This window comes from Pteropus medius, unplaced genomic scaffold, assembly GCF_902729225.1.
Source record: "Pteropus medius unplaced genomic scaffold, Ma_sr-lr_union100, whole genome shotgun sequence".
Lineage (NCBI taxonomy): Eukaryota > Metazoa > Chordata > Mammalia > Chiroptera > Pteropodidae > Pteropus > Pteropus medius.
The window spans coordinates 26,890,594-26,907,125 of record NW_024354875.1 but is presented as its reverse complement, the minus strand read 5'-3'; the positions used below and the strand labels follow the sequence as shown (position 1 = coordinate 26,907,125).

Here is a 16,532-nt window from a genome sequence, read left to right as displayed (position 1 = left end):
CTGAAATTACGATTTACCATAAACCAGTATGTTTCTTAGTAGAGATGTTTCTGAAATTTACAGAACCTTACTTATCTTTTTAACTTAAATTTTTTTTTTTCAATTCATTTCTTTTTATAAACCAGGTCATTTGTCTTATGGAATTTCCCACATTCAGAATGTTGCTAACTGCATCCTGTGATGCCACTTAACATATTTCTTTATAATATTTCTTATAAATTGATTGTTAAATCTAGAATCTTGATCAGATTTGGGTGACATATTTTTGGCAAGACTACTTCATAGGTGGTATTGTGTACTTTCATTAGCAGATATACAAAAACAAGTTATCTTTTTTGATGTTAGCCATAAATAATGGCTAATAAGAGTTGAAAAATGGTCATAATCTGTTGCAAACATTCCTTTAATTATTAGTCAAGATATTTCTAAAAAAGCAAATTTCCCCATGTTAGCTATTTGTCTATCTGGGTAGGGTTCATTCAGAAAAGGCAGGATAAAAGTGTGATTTTTTTTCCACCTTCAACAGTTTTAAAACAATGGTTCCTTAGCATTACACAAAGGTAAAAGATAAGGATCAATTATTTTTTAGTATCACTATGAATGCATGGAATTAAACATATGCAATATGTTTCAGGTTTATCGAGTTGTTCAAATGATATCAAAATTGTCTGGATATTTGCCGGTAGAAACCATATGAGATCGGTCTTTGAATTCTTTTAAAATGACCCCAGGAAATTTTGATTGTTTTCTCTCTGATATGCCTAGATATTCTAGCCTTATCTTGTACATACCTTGATATCAACAAAGAATTAACCATTCTTAAGTGATCATAGTTCTTTTTAGTGGGAAATGATAAAGACAATGTGGGCCAGGGTGACCCAGCAATAGTGTATTTGCTATTTTTGTAGGCCCATTCAGTTGACATTAGAAAATACTTTTTGGAAAATGAAGTGTTATATATGAAACCTTGAAGTTTGACATTTGCCATTCTGATTAAAGTGCCATTTCTCAATTTTGGCACTACTGACATTTGGGGTCAGATAATTCTTTGTTGTTGCGGGGCTGCCTTGGACATTGTAGTATGTTTAGCAGCATCACTAGCCTCTACCCAGTAGATACCAGTAACACATTCTCGCCACCCTCCCCCCATGTGTGACAACCAAAACTGTCACCAACATCGTCAAATGTGCTCGGATAGGGGTGGAGGAGGGCAAATTCAGCCCCAGTTGAAAACCACTGGATTAAAGAAATAAAATTTATGAAATAGTTAACAAAGTACTAAATAACTATAATGAATCATGTTTTGGAAAATAAACTATTTCATGATAATTTAGCTCTGAGATAAAGTTATGATTCAAAATAAACAAAGGGACAAACTATATATAGCAATTTCATATCTCATTTAATTCGAGTGCCCTTTTTACTTCAAAATGTTAGTAATAGTGTATAGAAGACAGACTGAGTCACAAAGAATTGAGTTTAAGTTATAGATGTGTCATTTCCTGATTATTGGCTCTGAGTATCTTAGTTTCTCTAAGCTTCACTTTCCTCTGCTGTGAAATAGGAACAGTAATGCTAAATTGACCTGTTGTTTGAGAATTAAATAAGCTATAAGGTGCCTAGCAGAGTTTATGGTTTGTAGTAGACCATAATTAGTAGCTTTTATAATTAGATACATTTTCAAAGGAAAGTAATTGAAAGACCCTTTGTGGGTGAACATACAACCCTTGTACAAAAAGTAAGGTGCTTTTCTTCTATTTTAGAGTCCTGCCAAATATCACAAAACTTAGACATTATGACGGAGAAAGAAAATAAAGGGTTTTTCAGCTTTTTTCAACGCAGTAAGAAAAGGCGGGATCAAGTAAGTATTTTCCTATATATCTAATCTGTTTTTAATTGTGTGTGCTTTTTATCTTGAAATCACATAAAGAATTTGCCTTTTCATTCTTTATTAGACTGCAAGTGCCCCTGCAACCCCTCTAGTAAGTAATAATCGCCCAACTTTTGCGAGGTCCAATACCATTTCCAAAACATACGTTTCAAATACCCTGCCATCGGATGCACCTAAGAAGAGGCGGGCTCCATTGCCTCCAATGTCAGCATCGCAGAGCGTCCCTCAGAACCTTGCTCACATCCAGGAGAGGCCAACTTCTTGTGTAATGAAATCCATGAGCGTGGATGAAACAGATAAGGTGCGTGATTTTGTTTTGTTTTAGGAGTTGGGAGGGGACCATCTATTTTTCCTCTTACCTAACTCGTCTTTTTCCACATAAGCAACTAAGAAGGTTAGCAACAGTTACTAATATGTAATAAGGTGAATAAATAGTTACTAACAAGATTGGCAGTGAGAAGAGATTCTCTATATATGTACGGTTCTGTGATGCCATTAAGAATAAATATGTCAATTTTTAAGTAGCTTTTATGTTCAAGCAAATAAATTGTCTATAAACATTAAAGTTATGGTCTACTAAGGTCCACTTTTTTAAACAACACTTTTGTTGTTGTTGTTAACAGCAACACAATCTTTGTGTCACTTTCGTGGTTTTCTAACTAGAGATATATTTTTGACCAGACTCTGAGATTCTCAGGAGGGATATTCTGATGTCTTCCTGGTATATATATAGTCTATCGTTGTTGTTGTTGTTGTTTTTTAAAGAGACTTTTTATATAGGATACATTGCAATTACTTTTATATATTTTATGTTCAAAGCACTGTTCTAGATGTACCTTTTCCCCAAACTTTCTTACTATTGCTTCTCTTTAATACCAGTTTCCTGGAGTATGATATTTTGTGGAAATCCATTTGTAAACTGTTTTCACACCCATAAAAATCTATACTTACTTTTTTATTCATGCGGATTATAAGTGACATTTTAAGTAAATGTGATTGAACATGAGGCCATATATTTTGTTGCCTGTAATCAGACAAACTATTTAAGTAACTCTGAGAGCAAATTTTATTTTGAGATATTTGAGATAACTGAGAAGTTTTCTTCTATCTAGTTAAATGGTTTGATTTCTCCCTTGGAAGCTTAGTAAATTCAATGCTCAAGTAATTTCACTCTTCCCAACAAACTAATAAACATTTCCGTGTTTTCTTAACTTAAAAAATTATAACTATAGTTTTTAATTATAATTTATACACTATCATATGTGCCTTTAGAAAGTAAATAGCAACTCAAATAAATAAAAATGAACAAAAAATGCCTGAAGTCAGTAGTTACTTGGAAAGTCATCTATTAGGCTGTCTTTTTATTTCAATTAAGATTCTCTTGTCTAATGGTTGTGTTATGAAATCTCATCTTACAAAGCAGGAGGATGAATATTCTTTCAAATGATAGACTTATTTGCTAATAGAGTTTTCTCAGGTAACTGCATAGTAGTTGGGGGAAGTGTCACAGAAGACGTGTTTCTTGGGTTCAGTCTTAAAATATGTGTGGGAGTGCATTAGTCAGGCAAGAGGAACCCTATTCAACGATGCAGAATGTGAAGACTATGGCATGCCTGGGTGTGAGCAAGAAACAGAGATTGAAACTGAGTGAGATAAGCAGAGGCCAAGTCAGACTCCCCAAAGACATCATTTTGTGGCTGTAACCCCTTTATATTTCTTCATAGTAAGTCATTTAAGAGATAGCCTTTTCAGGATTGTTTTCTATTTCAAATTACCATGAAACTACATTATAGAAGTATAAGTTATTATACTCTTGGGTAGCTATCAAAGTTTGTCTTTTACTTTATATAGAAATAAATCTTAGCTGCTACTCATAAACCTTTACTCCAGCTCTCCTCGTCCATTCTAGTCCAGTAATCTTCCTTTTTGCTTGGATCCCAGAAAGATCTATGTTGTCTTACTTACAGTCTGCTTCTTAGAATTCTAGACCGTGCTGCCAGTGACCTCATCAAAACCTGTTTTTATTCTTACCCTCTGATCTATGACCAGGTGATGCCCCTACGTTAAGTAATCTTTTTTTTTTTAGTATGTTGCCTTTGGCAAACTAGACATCTTTATATAATTTTCTAATTATTCTTTTTCTTTTGATCTGGACATCTGGATAGTCCTTTGATGTATTATTGTTCAGCAGGACTTAGGATTATTTGGCTTTCCCTAGAGAAGCTGAAAAACCATTTTTTAAAATTTATTCATTACAAAAATTCTTAACAGTTAAGCTGTGGTTCTGTTTTTGAGTGTGTGTATACACACAAGTGCACACGCATATGTTCATGTGAATGCATGCCTTCCTAGGCATTCATCTCAGCACTTATTTCTTTTCCTCCTTGGCCATATTTGATATAATAGATCACCCCATGGTCTTTATTTTTCCCTCTTCTTTGCTTCTGATTCTCTTTTGATATCTCAGCTCTCTTTTATTTATATTTTTCCTTGATACTACTTCCTTTACCCATCTTCTAAATTTGGAGATACCTGAATCCATGACCTTAGCCTATATTTACTATACTCTTTCAGAGAAAACATCTATTCTTTGTTGAGTAATCAACTGTGATAGTTTGAATAGTGTCTCCCCAAAAGCTATATCCCAGCCCTAACTCCCAGTATCCTGTGAATGGGATCTTATTTAGAAATAGAGTTTTTGCAAATGTGATCAAGTTAAGGATCTAGGGATGAGATCATCCTGGAATTAAGTTGGACTCAAATCCCATGACTGGTGGCCTGATAAGAAGAGGTGACACAGGCACAGAGACACAAAGGAGAAGACCACGTGATAGTGGAGGCAGAGATTGGAGTTTAGCTGCCACAAACCAGAGACTTCAAGGAGTCACCAGAACCTGGAAGAGGCAAAGAAGGATTCTCCTCTAGTGATCTGAATGATTTATTTTGGATATCCTTATGAGTACATAAAGAGCTTCTCCTTTTTAAAGGCACATAATATTTCACTGATAATATAACATGATATGGGATAAGTATCTCATCCTCTAAAGATAAGTGTTAAGATTATATTGTTGTTTAAAGCTTTTAACTTCGTTAATTTTTCCCCTTTTCTTCTCCCCGACCAGAAGGCAGGAATTTTGTTCCCCAGCAAAATTCTGTAACATAGCATGTCTTCAAGAGAATTGATAAATAAATTTTAACCATAGTATTCACACAGCCAGGTATAGTATATATGAGAATATCCGTCACACTAAAATATCACTAAATTTTAGTATTTCATGTATATATATATGATAAATTTTCAGAAGTACTTGGATAACTTAAAAAATTTACTTTTTACATTTGCTTTATAGTAATTGGGCCAGGTAATTCTCAGTAATATATTTCTTAAGCTTTTACAGAAAAGCCAGAATTTTGGCAGGTTGTATTGAAAAGTTAAAGACTAACAACTAAAATGTAGTATACATAATTATATAATGCATATAAATAAAATTGCCCCCTGAATTGAAATTGTTTATGTAGCCAGTTGCAAATATTCCGGAAATTTAGCAGAACTATAAGTTTATGGGTAAATTTTACTTATTTTACTGCTTGCTTGCTTGAAATCTAAAATCAAAGATAGTCATTATCACAATAGACATTTTATATCTATTTTAAAAATTTAGTTTTCAATTTTGAATTTTAAAAGGGCATTATTTTTAATGATTGAAACTAATAGTAGCCTGGAAAAAAATGATAAAATCATTTCCAAATCCATGAGGTATATTGGATACATTCTTATCCTGTAAGGTAAAATAAACCACAAGGGTGCGCTGTTTAACAGAACTACAGCATTCTGATTTTTCTAATTTTTTTTTCCCCAAAGCATCCTTTAAAAAAGTAGAAATATTGGAAATAGTTGCATTACGTTAGAAATAGAAAATGCTTATCTCTTGTGAATGAAATGCCAAAAAGTAGAACTAGAGAGATAAATAACAGCAATGTACGACAAAGTGATTTGTAATTAGCACAATTTTATTCATTTCGAGTTTTTATTTCATTTTAGTGCTTTTTAAGTAGTCATTGGTTTTATGTTTGCCTAAGGCTTTCGGATAAGTCAGTCTATCTGTAGCTTGGAAAAAATTCTGTCAACACATCTATTTTATACTTGTTGGCTGTCCATATATAATAATTTGCCCTATTCTTCTAAGGCACTTTTCAATACTAGCAAATTATGATATTTGGATAGTGATTCTGGAGCTTAAACTGAAAATATTAACATAAAAGGCTGTTGATTTTCTGAGCTAAATTTGGCAACCGATTGTCCAGTTTCCAAAGAGGATTCAGTGCAGATCCAGTAGTAAAATAATGTATCCTCGCCTTTTTTGAAACATTTCTACATGGAAAATTATTTTATCCACCTAAAGAGTATATTTTAAAGACATGGTTTACATTGCTAGTGTCCTTTTCATGTCCCTACATTTTTCTGTACTCTCACATGGTTTCAAGCCTTGTGTTATTACCTTACCAAGGTGAATATACTATCTTCTATAGAAATGTTCATTTGGAAAAGAAAAGTACCCAATCAGAAATTTTCTGGCCTTTATATTGTGATGATACAATTTTCAAGGTACTTTCAAATATGTTATCATTTTTATCTTTTCAATACCTGACTGTAGTAAGTATAAGTGTTAGTTTTATCTGTTTTTTTTTATTATTATTTTTCACTTTTTTATTTTATTTATTTATTTTTTGTTTTTTTTTTTAGATGAGGCAACCCTTGGTTGACCTAACAGATTGCAAGGACCTTGTCAGTTTACAATTCCTTATTTTTTTATTTTTTACGCCTACAGTCTTCCTAGGTGGTCTCCCATCCAAGTACTAACCAGGCCCAACCTTGCTTAGCTTCTAAAATCAGATGAGATAGGGCTTGTTCAGGGTAGCATGGCTGTAGACTTTTCTTGGTACTTTTTGAGCATTTTCTGAATATGATTCTGCCTAACGATTTGAAATGCCATTTATGTCACAACATATGTTATAGCTGGCTCATGCTGTTATTTACATGAGTCATATTGTGTGCATTATTGTATGACATGTATATAGTTATTTACAGTAAGATTATATGTATATAGTTATTTATATAAGATTGTCATTTATTTCACACATGACAAAAATCAGAAATGTAATGACACTGACTTAAATTGAAAATGACAGAATTCCAGGATTGAAACTAAGTTCAGAAATCCAATTTCTAGAAGCACCATATCTGCTAACCAAGTGTCTGTGAAGAGTACATTTAATAAAATTAGTGGCCAAAGGATGTCTTGGTATTATTAACAAACAAGGCTTTTAAGCCTGTTTTTACATTTGGAAAGAGAGTTGGACAGAAGTTGTGGGTAATCTTGACCCACAGAATTCATAGACCCTTGGGGCGAATTCTTCATTTTTGCACATTTGGTATGTGGCTTTGCTGCTTAATGTTCTGTGTATACATAATAGCAAGCAGCTCCTCTCAGGGAACTGGCATGGGACCTCCTTTTCTTTAGGATATTTACTTTTGGCTGGAAACACAATAAGGGATTATCATGATTGGGATTTTTTTGTTTGTTTCATTTTGCATTCTGCTGCAGACCAACACTCAAATATTGAGAAATTGAAATACTTTGCCATCCAGTATTACGCAAGTGAAATTCAATACTTAGAGTATTACTTTTTTGACCACTGATTTATTTTAAAAAATGTTTGATGTTCATCTTTTACCCAATTTTATCTTTTAATATTTATCATGGTTTACAAGCAGACGAGATGATAAATTGTCATATGTTTATGAAATATACAGCATATATATTTGGTCTTAGTTTCACTTAATGAATTTTAATTCTAGTTTTATGCAGTCATTAAGGTTGTTGTAATAGAGCGTGTAATTGTAATCTTTAGGAAATATCACTCTTTTTAGTTTTTACTCCAGGTTATCACATAACATTTGATTTCCACCTCCACTCTCCACTTATATTTATTATATAGAAAGTGGATCACACACATAATTTTACAATTGCCTAGGAACAGTGGTTGCCATGGCATCTTCAGTTTGATATAAGAGATACAGCTGTCTATACTTCCAAAAATATGACTTGTTTCATTCAGGAGAGAAATGTACCAGCACAGTCTAATATTTAATCTGCCTCCTCTTTTAAGACTTTCCCAGATATAAGATAAACTTTGTCATTGTAGTTTTCATCAGATTTTCAAAGGGTCATAATCACAATAGCAAAAGTAATGACTAATACTTATATAGTACTTGCTAATGTTCCAGACAAGCCTCTAAGCAAAGTGCTCACAAAAATCCTCTGAGCCATTCCTTTTTAGGTTTCTGCCAGTTTTACCTCTAACCTAAATGTAAAGAACTGTGTTCATTCTTAAGTTGTTAAACTTTAAAGAACAGTACTATTCAGAGAACAATAGTTATTTATGGAATTAATATGGGTTTCTCTTCCTTATACTATACAAAAGTCGTGCCTCTTTAAATTGCATACTGAGTTAATTTTAATATAAGGTCATTGGAAATAATCAGTATTAAGGAGTCGTTCTTAAGACGTTCTTCTAATATGAAGTTTATTTAGTCTTTCTACCACTAGTGTTTGGAATCTCATGGGAGAGACGTGTCTTTCTCTGGTAAGCAGCGTGTATTAACAGAGGCCAGGGCAGAGAGAAGCAGGACTGTTCCTGGAGCCACAGCGATAATAAGATAATGCCTGTCATACAGCCTTAACTCTCTGGGATGACCAGTTTGTTCCCTTGCTTGCTACTTTACTCTGGTAGAGGCATTAAACTCAGCTAACCTGTAGATGTTTTTTTAACCCTGCCCCCGGACAGCTCTTTGTCTCCATCATGATGACAATAGAGAACCATGGTTACTACCATCTTCTGTCCTTTTGACTTAATCCTGAGCTCTACTCAGGTTCATCTTGTCTTTTTGTTTTATACAAGATGTACTACTGAATTCGGCCCTCATATTTGGGCATTTAAAAAAACGTTGTAAGTAAGGGATTGCCACACTAATAAGACTTGGTTATATGCTATCTCAAAGTATTATAGGATTGATAAAATGAAGGCACAGATTGCCTCAGGAAGAGAAATATAAAAACCTTGGAAGGGTATAATACAGGTTCTAAAATTTGTGTACTATTTTTTTGTGATATGAATGGAGAATGCCTGAAAGAAAATAGGTGTGACAAAAGCAGTCTTAACCTGGCTTGAGAGATAGTCTTGGATTCTACTAATAGATCTATTAAATTCTTTGTCATCATTTTCTCGTTGTGTTCTTCGTCTTCTACCTGGAACCAGCCATTGAACTTTTTTATGGCTTGGGTTTCTCCTCTATAGAATAAGGTTTTGTAATTAAATTTCCTGAAGTCTCTTTCAACTCTAGTATGATAAAATTATTTTATTCTTTTATTATCTTTTAAAAGCAACCTTTAACAGACGAAAGTGCTTTGTTGCATACACCTTTGGTTTGGTCAGCATTGAACAGATAGTCCTGGTAACTACTCTTCTGAGAATTTTTAAACCCTAAATTACACTAGCAAAATAAAACATTGACGGTCTTCTCTCTCAGCTCCTGACTGCAACACAAAGACCAACACAAGTGCTTTGGGCAACACTAAAAAGAGGTAAAAGATAAAAAGTTTGAGAAAGATATGTGCAGGTGAATGAGTTCGTTAAGCAGAGGATACAGATGTTATCGTTGAGTAATAATGACTTTAAAATTAGATGATTTTGCAAAAAATCTAGTGGCAAGCTTGGTCAGTCAGAATACTCTGAAGGAATTTAATTTTAGTTAGTGGCCCCAAAAGGCATAAGTTACAAGTGGTGGTGGTATTTAGACACCTATAAGTAAATTTCATTGCTACCTCTCTCAGAATTTATTTTAGCAGATTGTTAGGAATACCCTTAAAATTAGCATAATAAGTGCTTGTTTGTATAATGTGGATTTAAGAGATCCAGGCCCATTTCTCCTTTCCAGAATTATAGTCATCTGGTACCTGAAATGTCACCCCTATTTCTTACACCCCTTCACTTTGATGTGATATGATTGTTCTTAATCTAAGTTGATCTGCACAGGCTAAAATTTTCAGTGCTATCAATGAAGGATCTTAAAACAAGCTTATGTAGAGAAAAGGAAATAGAATACATAAATCCTAGTTTTTTGGGAGCTGGAAGGAAGTATTAACCAAAGGAGAAAAGGGTATAAAACAAGGAGTTTCAGGGCAGCAAAATTAATTGTCCTGGCCCCATCAAAAGATAGCATTTTATTTAAAAAACAATCACAAAGAAAGAAAGAAACTGGTACATATTCTTTAATCCAGTATAAGCCAAAATGTGCATGCATGCATGCATATGTGTGTATAAACAGGTATAAAATATATGTAAAAGGTTGGACACCAAAATGTCTATGAAGTAATCTGTATTTTGGGGGATTTACAGTAATTTTTCTTTTTGTCCTCATCAACATATGCATTTATTTGCATTTCATATGAGATTCTGCTAATTTTATGATCGTTATATAATAATAAAATAATAATAAAACTGATTTTATTGTAACCAAAAAAAAAGCTTGCCTTCATAGCTGTGCCTATTTTGCAAATTTAACACAATACCTCATACTTCTATATTATATTTATTACAATCATGTTTTTGAAATTTTAAAAAATTGATTTGTTGTCTAAGTTGTAAAAGTATTTTAGAAACAATTCTTCCATCCAGAATTAAAAGAGTTTAGAGCTTGACCTTCATTTATATGGAAGTTCAGTCACTGGGATATAATTCATAGTAAATTAGGGTAAAGCTAATGTCGGTTATAAGATATTTAATAATATTTCATAACATTTATTGCAAATGTCCAGATTGGAGAAGAATAATGTGAGCCTGTCCCTTAAGAAGAAAAAAATATAAGTTATAAGACAATTTTAAGAGAGTGCTTAGGTTCTTTCCTTTAACCCTCCCCCCTTCCCACATGTGGAAGTCTTATCAGTTCAACTATGATTAATAAGTACTCTAATAACTAGTACAAAGCTGGTACTTGATAAATCTATTCAATGTCATTCAAGTCTATTTTCTTTAGCTAAATTTAGTTCCATTTTGAACCAGTGAATTCTGATCGGAGTAATAATTCTCAGGGATTAACTATCTGGCATGGTTTTCAACTTGACCTTGCCACTTTCACTAGTGTATTCTTTTTCTCTGTGCAGTGTTTTCCTTTTCACAGACCATAAAATTCAGTGATATGCATTCCTGTTAGAGGTGCAGTTTTTGCTAATGGCAAACAGACTTAGTGACTCTAACCAAAGTAAATAATTGGATATCTCTAATTATTAACCAAAGTGTTTTCCTCTAGTAAGTAAAAAGCTCTCTGTTTTCTTGTTTTGTAAACCCTTTGGACTTAAAAATAATCTCAACCCTTTTTTAAAAATTTTGGTCATAAATTGACCAAAGGAAATATATCTCGGTGTTAAAAGCTAAAGACAGTTCTAACCCGTTCTTTTATTTTAGTTGTTCACATTAAATTTATGAAATATTTCAAATTTATATACTATAATACACATCCATGTACCCATCACTAGGAGTTAACAAGCTGCTGTTAAATTTTTAGGTTTTATTAGGTTTTTTTAAAGGTATGATAAAGTTGCCTGAGGCGACTTAAAGATAGAGTTTTTACATACGATGCTTACACAGTGGACTAAATCCAGGTTCCTTGAATGTTGAGTGCTCGTTGTGTTTTAAGGTTGATTATAACTGAGATTGACTCTAATAGAACTCCCACTACCACCATCACTGAAGAAAAAGTACAGTTTTAGAATAAATACCTCTTTTTGTTCATACTCTTTACTCTAACTCTACATTATAGCTATCATTTGCTTACTTTATTTACAGATCACTTTCACATACTTTAAAATAGACAAATTATGTTCAATAATATTAACTAATATTTACAGAGCATGGACTGTATGCTAGGCACTGTGCTAAGTTTATACACCTCATTTCACTTAAATATTCCAACCTCTTTTGGGGTAGATACTTTTACTTTTCCTACGTTATAGATGAGGAGGCCGAAGATTGCAAAGACAATAAATGCTGTTCTCCCTAGTTTTAAACCCTGGCATTGTCTCCAAAGCTCATATGTTTAGTAACTATCACGCTGGGTTGCCTTCCAATGTATAAACCCTGTGGAAGCTCTCTTCAGTTAGACAAGCTCACACTCAAAAATACAGGGCAGCTCAACCCTGACTACTTAATGCAAGTGTAGAACTATTTGGAGGCCATTAGGAGGATACTCCTGTAGTACACAGAAAAAAAGGGTTAAAGAATGGTGCTGGTTAGGCATTGGTGGCCTTCCTTTCCTTTTTTCTTTCTTTTTTAAACATTTTATGTGGGAACTCATGATGTATTTACCAAAATAACTGTGGTTGTTTATTAAGTCTGCTTTCTAGCAGTAGTTATTCTTGGGTTAGGAGCCTGTTCAATATTGTATGCTAGGTAAGAATATGCTACTCATATCTCTCAGTACACAAGTTTTCTTGGCTACAATCTATTTAGAAACATCTAGATCTTCTGACTTAAATGCTTTTTTTTTTTCTTTTTCCTGCAGGCTTTTACCCAAAAGAGAGATGTTTTTAGCAGATATAGAACATCTCTTCCTCAAGGCCCAGAGGTTCCCTCATTTTGGTCTTAATAGTGATGTTTTCAGTTGACATAAAAAAACTCTAAGTTTAATTTTTATTACCTTAACTTTCCTTGGCTGCTGCTTAGCTGATTGAAATTCTTTTTAACAGTCTCTTTAAATAAACAAACAAAAAAGTGCTTGCCTCTCCTTCTTAAGGGACAAGAAATATGTATTATTTCCTTGAACACTAACACTAATATCACTCCTATCTGAGAACCAAACTGATATTTCCTGTCATTAATTAATCTGTTGTTGATTATCTAAAGTCACTGTTCTTATTTCTTGAGAACTCTTGCCTTTGGCCTATCTTACATCAATTATTAAATTTACATTTTTGTCATGAGCTTAATAAGTTTTAAACATTAATTACAACCTGGAATCTACTTGTGACAGGTCACATAGTCTACCTGGCATCATTCAGTGACAATTCTGTTCTCTTCCCCTAATGTCTTTGTTCTTAGTCTCCTTGAACCATTTGCAGTTCTACAAATATACGTCCATTTACTTTCATAATGTGCCCATACAACTTGGTAAGGGGGAGAAATCTTACAGAATAAAGTTATAATGTGCTTTGCCAAAATGTTCATGCCTTTCCCTTCTAACGTGCATTATTTTGTCAACTGTCTTCATAAATGTTATTGAAATTTTTTTAGCATTTGTAAAACAGAAATCTGTTTTTTGATAGATTAAAAAATTTTTTATCCATAGAAGTATAAATATCCTGTAAAAAAAAAAAAAGCGTATTTTAAGACCTCTAGGGTGATAAATGAAATATGTGAGTCTATTTTTATTCTTTGAGTTATGGATAGATTCATATAAATTTGTGAGTCTTTGTATACAAATGTCTCCCTTTTTTTTATTATCTATGCTGCCTGCTTTATGATAACCAAAATTTAAGAGCTCTAATTCCTAAACTGTTGTCTGAAAAATTCATGTTATGACTGCTTTTATCAGGTTATGGTACAGACCAATAAATTACAGTGATTGGGATTCAGACCTAAAGGGGAAAACAGATTTTAATCACAGACCTCATGAAAACAATCAGTTAAAACATGGGGAGCAAGTTTTTAGCATGGAACTCGGAGGAAAATCAAATGCTGCCATTACTTCATGCACTCAGCAATTACTTATTGATCACTTCTGTGTTCTTAAAACTAGTTCTATGATAGGAATGAGGTATGCTTCAGTAGAGTTTTACAGAAGTAAACTCATCAAGAAAGAAAATGATATCTACTTTTGATGTTTAGATCGATATTTTTAAAAGTGAAGTGCCACATTGTTTTAGGAGAATTTTTGGTCTCTTTAATGATGGCTAAATTTGTTACTTTTATAAATAGCAAGTGAAAGTTTTGGAACACAGAGACATATCAGTAAAGTTTTATTTAAACTTTATATTCTACTCAAAATTATATTTAAATACTGTCTGCCCATTACTACATTTCTTTCTCAGCTAATTTATCACCAAGGACTCCTTTTCTAATTAATTCAAAAGTGCAAATAGCAGTCGAGGATCTATTTGATGCCCTTGGGGAGGAAGGGTGACCCTCCGATTTAATCAGATTTGGCTTTAGTGATTCTGAATCAAAATCTGGGTTTGGGTGGCAGGCTGGAACTCTTTTCTTGCTGGATTTTGGAGATGTCTGAAGAGTTCTAGGGGAGAAACCAGACTAATAGGAGAGGAGGTTAGTGATTGCAGCTATTTTCCAACTGGTGTGGAAGAAGTTTAATGGTTTGATTACCAGTAGGGTCAGCCTGCAGCCACCCTGTCCCACTTCATTATTAAGAGGAATTAACCTTATTGAGAGGTGTATCCCATCAGGTGCCTGCCACTGTGGACCTGACTGTGCTGCTTCTCCTGTGAGATGACCTGCCTTCCTCTTTAGTACCTAACACAGTTGGCAATGATGACAACTAACTCACATTTTTCTCTTTGGGAGCTGGCTTCTTTTTTCCTCTGGAAGAAATATTACAAAATTACAAAATAGTAAAATTTGCTACACTTTTCTCAGTGTGTAGCAAGGTATAAAAACCAAAAAACATCTTATGAACTAGTTCACTTCTCTTAGGTGTACTTGCATTGCCTTGTAAATATTGGAATGACCCAAGCTTTATGGACTGTCCGAATTTATCGAGACTATTTTTTTTTTTTTTAACAAACGAAGAAGGCAGTATTCATTCAACAAATATTTATTAAAAAACTTCTATGAGTCAGACATTGTTCTAGAGATAGAGCAGTGAGCAAAATAGAACAGGATAATTTTTGATGGGACAGGGGAAAGTAGGAGTTATCAGGATCTCAGTTTTAAACCTGCCCAGTTTGAAATGGCCTTATACATTAAGTAGAGATCAGATAGAGGCCCAGCATGGAGTCATAAGTTTGGAATTCATCAGCATATAAATGATACATAAAACCAAAGGAACAGAGGATGTTACCAAGAGAGTGAGAGTAGATACTAAAGAGTATATGCATGTCTAAGGATGGAGATGAAAAGCAACCAACAAAACGAGTTCAGATATGTGCAGAGCGAAGAATGTAGTATCCTGGGAGTAAGAAAAAGAGGATTCTAAAAGAGTGGTCAACTCAGTTGAATGCTGCTAATATGTCAAATAAAGGATTTCTATGAGGTAACCACTGATTTATTTGTGGTGGAGGTTACTGATGACTGATATATATAGTTCTAATGCATCAAAGGTTGGGATACATCTGATTAGAAGGGCTCAAGTGGGAAATGGAAAATTGGAGACAAAAACTGAATAACTCTTTTAAGCAGGTTTGTTGTAAAGGAATGAGCAAGGTGATATGGCAATGGGCCAAGAGGAACTGGCCAACCTGATGAGGCAGGAAAGGTCTGCTGACAGTCACGTGCTATGAGTGTGAGCATGATCTGTGTATAGAGTTGGGGACCTCAAATGACCTTTAGGGAAGACATAGATTTTTGACTTGTTTGTCATTGATAGATTAGTGCTAAAAAGTGAGAGATTAATCAAGCCAGCTCTCTTAATGTAGAAATAGTTTTCCCTTTTTTATCTCTTACTTTACATCTACTATTTTCTCCAGATTTTTCTTTGAAAGTTTTTTAACTGTACTGTTTAAGATTCCTCTAAATTATAATTATTTGTTGGCATGTCAATCTCCCATCTTAGCCTAAGTTTCTTAAGAAGTACTATATTTTATGTTTCTTTACATATCCATCTCATATATCAGCTGCTGGCACATGGCAGATGCTCTATAAATGTTTTGTGAATGAATGACTCTTATGTTACATATTGCCATATGATGTGTTTGACATAAAGGTCAGTGTCTTTCTAAAGGTTGCTATTAATTTCTAAAAAGAGATTGCGTTCGGACGTTTTGTTTTCCACAGAGTTCCTGTGGAGCAAGCGTAGTGAGGACTGGCTCCCTGAAGCTCAGTAGCACATCCGTTGGGAATTCGTCTTTGAAAAGGACAAAGCGAAAGGCACCTTCTCCACCCTCTAAAACACCCCAGCATCAAAGTGATGAAAATAATCACGTGACTGGTAATGTTACTTTTGCCATTAACATTACATTTGTATTGTATTTTAATATAGATAGTAGAAATTATATAGATTATAAATCATGTCTTTTTGTTAATGATACTTAAGCTTTTAATTAATTTTAATACTTAGTCCCTGATTATTCTAACACTTTTGAAATCCGCCACATGACAAAATAAAATGAAAAATCGTACAGTTCCATTATCCTAATATGAGCATCTACTTAGTCCCTGATTATCCTCACTTAACCGCTTTTAAAATCTGCAACATGACAAAATAAAATGAAAAATCATACAGTTCCATTTTTCTAATATGAGCATGTGACAATTTGTGAATATTTTCAGAAAGATCCTGCCATTCCAGGATTGTAGTACATGTAGGAATGTGGCTGTAAGTAGATTTTAGTTTTATCAGCTGGACAGTAAAGTG

At 33.6% G+C, this 16,532-nt stretch overlaps 1 protein-coding gene across 12 annotated transcripts in view; it reads left to right on the top strand.

Moving 5' to 3' along the window:
* Positions 1–16,532, top strand: part of COBLL1 (cordon-bleu WH2 repeat protein like 1) — a 138,777-nt gene that overhangs the window by 102,222 nt on the left and 20,023 nt on the right. For all 12 annotated transcript variants that reach the window (XM_039855915.1, XM_039855914.1, XM_039855913.1 and 9 more), the window contains 3 exons: positions 1,764–1,861; positions 1,956–2,192; positions 15,953–16,106. In XM_039855915.1, the coding sequence (XP_039711849.1) occupies positions 1,764–1,861; positions 1,956–2,192; positions 15,953–16,106 (489 nt within the window). The remainder of the gene's footprint in view (positions 1–1,763; positions 1,862–1,955; positions 2,193–15,952; positions 16,107–16,532) is intronic.